The 7,544-nt window shown below is 56.5% G+C and overlaps 1 protein-coding gene across 1 annotated transcript; it reads right to left on the bottom strand.

Annotated features, from left to right (window-relative positions):
• Window positions 1-200: 200 nt before the first annotated feature.
• On the bottom strand, window positions 201-6,886 carry OTOP3 (otopetrin 3). Its single transcript, XM_040244506.1, is given in 7 exon segments — window positions 201-643; window positions 1,812-2,457; window positions 2,459-2,627; window positions 4,647-4,765; window positions 5,040-5,098; window positions 6,030-6,166; window positions 6,282-6,886. Coding segments are annotated over 7 exon segments (1,788 nt in total). The 5' UTR covers window positions 6,769-6,886; the 3' UTR covers window positions 201-472.
• Between the last annotated feature and the right edge of the window lie 658 nt (window positions 6,887-7,544).

Below are 7,544 nucleotides of genomic sequence, written 5' to 3'. Positions count from 1 at the left end.
GGCAGCTAATTAAGGAGCTCATTAGGAGACAGGGCGTGTGGGGAGACAAGGGCAGTGCGGCCTGCCGAGCCGCGAGCTTCCAGATGTCCTGGGCCGAGCTTGGGCCAGGCAGGAGGCCGAGCCCCCAGGCCTGGCTGGGGAGGGGCTGTGCCTTCCCAAACTCCCAGCGCAGGGCTGTCCCAGAGGGTAGCTGTGAGGGAGGGCTTCCTCCTGGGCTGCGCTGACTGCGGTGGGGAGCAGGGGGCAGGCTCGTGCTCCGTCCTGGGTGTGGGCTTTAGCAGCTCAGTGTCCAGACCCCGCCCTCGGTCTGGGCCTGGAGACAGTGACACCACCCCCCAGTGAGGTTCCAGGGCAGAGCAGGCTTTGGGGATGCCAGGTTGGTCTAGGTGCCCCTGGAATGGGGCATCTGGGTGACATTCTCCCCGGCCCTGGCACTTCGGGGGTCTGCAGGGCATGGGTTCCTTGGGTGCCCTCAGGCCCCCAGGTAGACCTCCACCAACCCCCCCACAGAATGCATGCGGTAGAAGACCCCCAGAGGCAGGCCAAAGTTGACGATGGTGAACCACGTCCGGTAGCCATAGAAGTCCTTTTCCAGCCCGTTCTCAAACTCCGGGTGGATGCCGAAAGCAGGCATCATCCAGAGCTGGGAAGGAAAGGAGGGTGCTAGTGAGGCAGGGAGTTCTCCCATCCCCCACGGCCCTTGGCTCAGGGGAAGCAGGCCTCCCGAACCTGCGCCCCCTCCACGCCTCCTCCTCCTCAGGATGTCAGAGCCAGCCCCTCTGCCCTTATATTTCCCTCCCCTTCAAGGCCTTGAGCCCCCTCCTCAGCTTGCCTGGGGCTAGCCAGCCTGAGTTCCAGCTGAGACCCTCGGCTGCCACTCCCACGGGATAACCTGCTCCATCAAGCGGGGTCCCCTTGGCCTCGATCTCCATCCCTCTTTTCTGCTCTGGGTCCATTCTTCCGCTGTCATGACTCTCTGCCCACTCCACTCCGACCCTGCCTCCTGTCCAAATTTTGCCCATTTCTCAAGGCCCAGGCCAAACTTTCACAAAGCCTTCCTTGGACACTTGGGTCCACATTTGCTTCTTTGAGCTCCTACCTCCCTTTAGGGCCAATTTATTACTTATGTTCTGCCTGGACCAGAGGTTTTGCCATCGGAGGCATTGCCAGCACAGCCAGTAGCAGCATGGGCTCAAACAACCTGGAGTCGTCCCGGGACTGCCCCTTGCAGACTCTGGGAATATGGGCAGGTCAAACAGCCTAAGCCTCAGTCTGCTCATCTGTTAAATGGGGACAGCAATAGTGCCTGCTTCACGTGTTAGGGTGATGATTCAGCGAGGTGCACGGAAAGGTGGATTTGAGACTTAGCAGCCACCAGGTATTGAGTGTTACTGTTAAGACCTTCCCCTAGAGGTTCTGTAGAAATACAGGCATTTTCTGATCTCTTCCTTTGACTGAATTCAGGGGACAATTAAATATTTGATAACTCTAACTGGTCCCCCTGTGTGTCCCCAACTAAGCAGTAAGCTCCCCTAGAGAGAAATCCTACATACATGTTTATAAAGAGCACTTAGCTACAGGCTTGGCACCTTCATCCATGCCAGGTACCTTGCAGGGAGCTGGGGGGCACTCTCAAGCAGCATCGAGCTCATTGGAAAGAGGCCTGTGTCCTTGGCAATCAGAGAACAAGCCAGTCGCCCTGGGGACTGTCGACGTGCAGTGAATGCACCTTGATCCATTCCTTCCTGAATGAGGCTCTCTGGGGCTATCTCACCAGCTCCACCCCCCACGTCTCCCGCCCCAGCACTCACTGTGATATTGCAGAGGATGAGGAAGAGTGAGATCTCCTTGAGGGCTCGCCGCTTCCAGTTGAGGTGGCTATAAGAGTGGATGTAGGCCAGCGAGGCCCGCCGCAGGTCCTGGCCCAGCTCCAGCAGGGAGCCCCTGCGGGGCGGCTCGGCCTCCCACTTCCCGGCCAGGCTCTCGGGAGTCACCTCCCAGAGCGGGCGGCGGTGCAGGCCCTCGATGATGAACAGGTTCTGGGCCATATGCTGGAGGATGAGTAGCAGCGAGTAGGCCAGGATGAGGCAGTTGAGCAGCTGGTGGGGATGGGTGGCCACAATAGCCACGATGGAGAAGTAGGAGATGCCCATCTGGCCCAGCGCCGCACCCATCAGTAGCACCACGTCCAGGCTGCGGGTGGGGTTCTTGAGCGTGTCCAGCTCTCGCTCCTCCAGCCTGTGGATGGCCGTGCCAGCCAGGCAAGCCAGGCTCATAGCGGGCAGCGCGGCCACGTAGAAGGCATAGTAGACGGTGAAGTACTCGCGCGCGATGGCCGGGCCACTTGCTTGGATCTGGAAGAGCACAAAGACGCACACGCCTGCCACCAGCACCAGCAGGCCCAGCAGTGGCCCGAAGATGGCCCCATGCAGGTGGAAGGATGGGGCGCTGGGGGGGGGCGCCCGCGGCGGGTGCCAGGTGGCGGCCCACGTTCCTCCACATGACGAAGAGCACGGCGCAGCAGATGAGGCAGTACTCGGTGCTGAAGGGGTAGAGCATCAGGTAACCCTTCCGGAAGACCTCGCACATGGTGACGTTGAGGCACAGACAGGTGTTGGTGCCGTTGCCTGGGAGGGGGCAGGGCGGGAAGGGACAGAGGTTCAGATGGGCCTTGCTCAGGGGAAACCAGAGGCACGAATCAATCCTGTTCACCTCCTGGAGTGTGGCCGAGGTGGAAGAGACCCAGCCACCCATTTTACAGATGTGGAAACTGAGGCCCAGAGAGGGAAGTCGGAAATCACAGAATGGGTGGTGGCGCTGCACGTAAGAATCTGCTTGCCAATGCAGGGGACACAGGTTTTGTCCCTGGTATGGGGAGATTCCACGTGCCTCGGAACACCTAAGGTCATGCACCACAACTACTGAGCCTGCGTGTGCCACAAGAGAAGCCACTGCGAGGAGAAACCCGCTCTCGCAGCAACCAGAGAAAGCCCTCACAAAGCAACAAAGGCCCAGCGCGACAACACACACACACACACACATAGAGCAGAAATAACAGGGTGCTCATTTCTATTTATTTATTTTTTTTGTGGAACCTTAACTCCCCAACCAGGGATCGAACCCCATGCCCCCTGCAGGGGAAGCATGGAGTCTTAACCAGTGGACCTCCAGGGGAGTCCCCAGGATGATCATTTCTTGACAAAAGGATTCTAGACCTCAGGGGCCAAGCTTAGATAAAGCATTTGACATGTGATGTCTTCAGGGCCAGAGCTCTACGGATGACTTGCTGAGCACAAGGGGAGGTCTGTAACTTTGCACTGAGATGCTCTGGCTGCTACACCTGGTCGGCCAACAGCATCCACCGTGCGGTGATCAGACATCTTTCCTGTGATGAGGTGCCCTGCAAAGACACAGCATCCCCGGTGGAATGCTGGTGCCCAGAATGCTCCCCCTGAATCTAATCAACACTTCAGTCCACACTTCCCATTTCTAGGAAAAGCAGGGAAGAGGGGAACAAGTCAAATGCCACCATGAGGAAGCAACCTGACCAACCTCAATGTCATTAGGGAAAAAGAGACTTAACTGAGCCACCAAGTGTATTGCATGTTTGAACAAACCATCTGTAAATGACATTTCTTAGGCTGATTGGACAAAGTCAAATATAGATTTATCCATATAAATGGGGATGCGGATGATGTTAAGGAAGTTAGCGATTATAATAGCATTTTGCTAATGTAGGGAAATATGTTATTTTAAAGGCTTGCATACTGAAATGTTTTGAGATGAAATGACAGGATTTCTATAAGATAAGTAACTCATCAAAAATATTGGAATAAATACGGCAAAGTGTTAAAAATGATTACATCTAGGTTATGGGTATGTCCTGTTCTACTCATCTAGATGTCTGAATTGTTTAATAATAAAAAAATGCGTGATGTCACTTGCCAAAAATTCTCTTTGCATAGCTCTTCTGAGGAATGGATCTGGAGCATAAAGAATGCCACAGTATCCAGGCGTGCCAAGATTTATGCAATGGGTGTGTGAGTGCATGAGTGTGCTGAGAAGGCGTGGCTGTACACAAGTCAACACAGCGTTGGCACCTGGGAGGGGGGTTGTATACACACAGGTGTGGCTGAATCCCACAGACAGCAATGCTCCTTCCCATGTAGGACATGGCCTCTAAGCGCACCCCGTATACGTGGGGTACTGCGTACATGGGAGAATCCAGGGCGTTCTTTCTGCCCAGAAACATCTTGTTCCTCCTGATATCTGATAGTCCGGGGGCCTACAAGTGTGTTAGGAAGACATTCCTTTCAGTTGTAGAGGCTTCTCAGTTTCTTGCAAGTACAATGAAGATACCAGGGGTGTAGGGATTACCTGGACTTATCGGTGGATTAGTGGCTAGCTCAGTGATAGCAAGATGGTGCCCGGAGAGGGCTTGTGGAGCGTTAGAACCTGGTGGGGCAGGCCCAGAATGCAGGCAAAAGTCAGTACCCCTGGCAACAGTGTTTTTGTTGAGTCTTGATCTGGACTCTAGAGCTTGCTCCCAACTGTACAGAGTCACCAAGCCTCACCCGTTTGCGGAAGCGAATGTATGCGTGTGTGTGTGCACATTCAGAGATGGGGAGGTTGCCGTCTCCTCTTACCTGAGAGCTTTTTCATGAGGGCACTGAGCTCAGCCTCGATCTCATGGTGCATGGAGTCGTTGGAGACGGCCAGAAGCCACAGCAGCAGATTCGTGGCCAGCGTCAGCATTAGGCCACACCTGGAGGGAGTGCTACACTCTGCCCACACAGCCTGGCCAGCGCCCTGGGTACCGCGCTTCACCATCACTGCCTTTGGGGGGACTGCTCTCACCCAAAGCCAGATCCGACCTGCTGTCAGAACTTCAGGGGGGGTGGCCCTAGGGGCTCACTGGGACCCAACCAGTCCATAGTCCCAGGGCCACCCTGCCCAGGGAAGCTGTGGAGGGCTGGCGTGGGTGGGGGATGGGGGTGTCCCAGGAGTTGTTACAAGGAGAGAAGGGGCCCACATCTCACCTAGTGAAGTTGGTCTGGATCTGAACGCAGTCCTTACAGTGTTTCCAGAGCACCCAGGTCTGAAAGAGAACAGGCTCTGAGCCCGAAGGGTTGGGGTGGAGGTGGGTGGTGGGTTCATGGTGTGTGTGCACCAGTGGCTCGTGTGTATTTACAGTGGAAGAAGACGGTGAGGACACCTGGCCTGGATTCCTGGCTCCACTGTTTCCTTGCTGTGTGGTCTTGGACCAGTGGCAAAACATCTCTGAGCCTCAGTCTCCTCGTCTCTAAAATGGGAACACCTGGGCCTCCCTGGTGGCTCAGTGGTAAAGAATCTGCCTGCCAGGGCAGGAGACTCTGGTTTTAATCCCCGATCTGGGCAGATCCCACATGCCTTGGAGCAGCTAAGCCGGTGCACCCCAGCTCCTGAGACTGCGCTCTAGAGCCCGGGAGCTGCAACTACTGAAGCCCACATGCCCTAGAGTCCGTGCCCCACAAGAGAAGCCCAGCCACCGCAGCTGGAGAGAAGCCCCTGCTCCCTGTAGCTGAGGAAAGCCCCTGCAGTAACGAAGACCCGCACAGCCGAAACAAATAAGATTATTAAAAAAGAAGAGTAGCTCTGTGGACTTCCCTTGTGGTCCGGTGGTTAAGACTCTACTTTCACTGCACTGGGCACCTGTTCCCTTTGTGGTCAGGGAACTAAGATCCCACATGCCACACAACCAAATAAAAAATAAATTGTATTTAAAAAAAAAAAAGCTCTGTATACCCAGGTGGGGGTGTAGATTTAGGTATGTACTGGCAGATGTATCAACAGGTGTCTGCCTTTCAGAGACTCCGTGAGCAGCGCTGATGCTGATACTCCTGGGTGGCGTGGGTGTGGGCACAGGGGGCATGTCGGGGTGGCGGGTGGGCGTGGTGTGTGTGGGCACCTCCTCTGGGCCGTGTAGACGTTTGCTGATGTGGCTGTTTCTAGGCATAGGGTGCGGAGTGGGGGTGGGCAAGGCCAGTCACCTGGACGCTGATGAAGATGACCTCGATGGCGGGGAAGACCAGCTCCAGCTGCGACTTGCAGCGGATGTGGCTCATGTCGTAGCCCACGCGGAAGACGTTGAGGCAGACGGTGCAGCTGCCGAAGAGCACCAGGGAACCTGGCCGGGCAGCGGGTGGGGGCCATTGGCACCTCCCGGAGTGGGGACCGTCCCTCCCCCGGCCTCTGCACCCACCTACACCCCCCACCCCCGCTCCGGGTGCCCGGACACTCACCCCGCACCCACACGGGCCCCGCATGCGGGTCCCGGTGGAGCACGGCGTGCGGCCGCCGGGTGGTCCCTGCAGTGTAGTAGAGGAGCCAGAGGGCGGACAGGACCTTCAGTGCGGCCAGCAGGATCCACACGTCCCCCAGCGTGACGGCCACGTTGTTGAAGACCATGCTGCAGATGAAGGCTCCGCCCAGGAGCACCACGTTGAGCGCCAGGAGCCCCGAGAAGAGTTGCCCGGCCTTCTGGGCCTGCCGGTCCCGCCGCAGCAGCAGTGAGAAGTGCCTCACCAGCCAGGACCTCTCGACCGGCGAGGCGGGGGCCCTGGTCCACTCGGACCCCAAGGCCACTTGGTTCTCCTTGGCCGGAGCCTCTCCAGTTGCCTGAGCCTCTGGAGTGGCCATGGGTGGAGCCTCAGTAGGGGCTGGGGAGGGAGACAGGGTTCTTGTTGGTTGCCGAGCTGTCCTGGGCTCCATTACACTCTTGCCTCTCATTGCTGTGTGACCTAGGGAAGCCAAGCAACCTCTCTGATCGGGACATTGGAAATCATAGCAGCTACCCCATCCACCTTATAGGACCAGAGAAGGTTCAGAGAGACCAGCCCTCTGTGTTCCACATAAAGTTAGGGGTTATCTAAAGGGGCTTGAGGACCACTTCTCCCCCACCCTACCCCTGTCCTCCTGCCTCAGTGTTTGATCTTAGGTGGAATAGTGGTGTCCAGCAAGGGAGCCACTGGCCATTTCCAAGGCTGTGACTTTTCACCCCGAAAGGCTGTGCGTGCCCTGTCTTCTGGAAGGAGTTTCACTCCTGAAGTCAGGGAGAGCAAAGTCGGTGTCCTCTCTCATTCTGACTCTGATCAGTTGGGTCGTGGTTGCCTAGGGTGCTGTGCTGAGAAGGATCCCGCAGCCGAGTGTGCGCTTGGGCTTTCCCATCCTTGGGAAAGAATGCTGTGATCTGAAATAATGCTCCGTTATGCGTGCTATATACCCACTCCAGTGTTCTTGCCTGGAGAATCCCAGGGACGGGGGAGCCTGGTGGGCTGCCGTCTATGGGGTCGCACAGAGTCAGACATGACTGAAGCAACTTAGCAGCAGCAGCAGCATGGGTGCTATATGGAGAAGGAAATGGCAACCCACTCCAGCATTCTTGCCTGGAGAACCTCATGGATAGAGGAGCCTGGAGGGTCCATGGGGTCACAAAGAGTTGGGCATGACTTACAACTGAACAACAACAAAATGGTTGTATGTAAAGTTACTTTGAAAAGCTCTAG

This window comes from Oryx dammah, unplaced genomic scaffold (genome assembly GCF_014754425.2).
Source record: "Oryx dammah isolate SB20612 unplaced genomic scaffold, SCBI_Odam_1.1 HiC_scaffold_8, whole genome shotgun sequence".
NCBI lineage: Eukaryota > Metazoa > Chordata > Mammalia > Artiodactyla > Bovidae > Oryx > Oryx dammah.
Note: the sequence above shows the minus strand (reverse complement) of the source record. Positions and strands in the feature narration are given on the sequence as shown.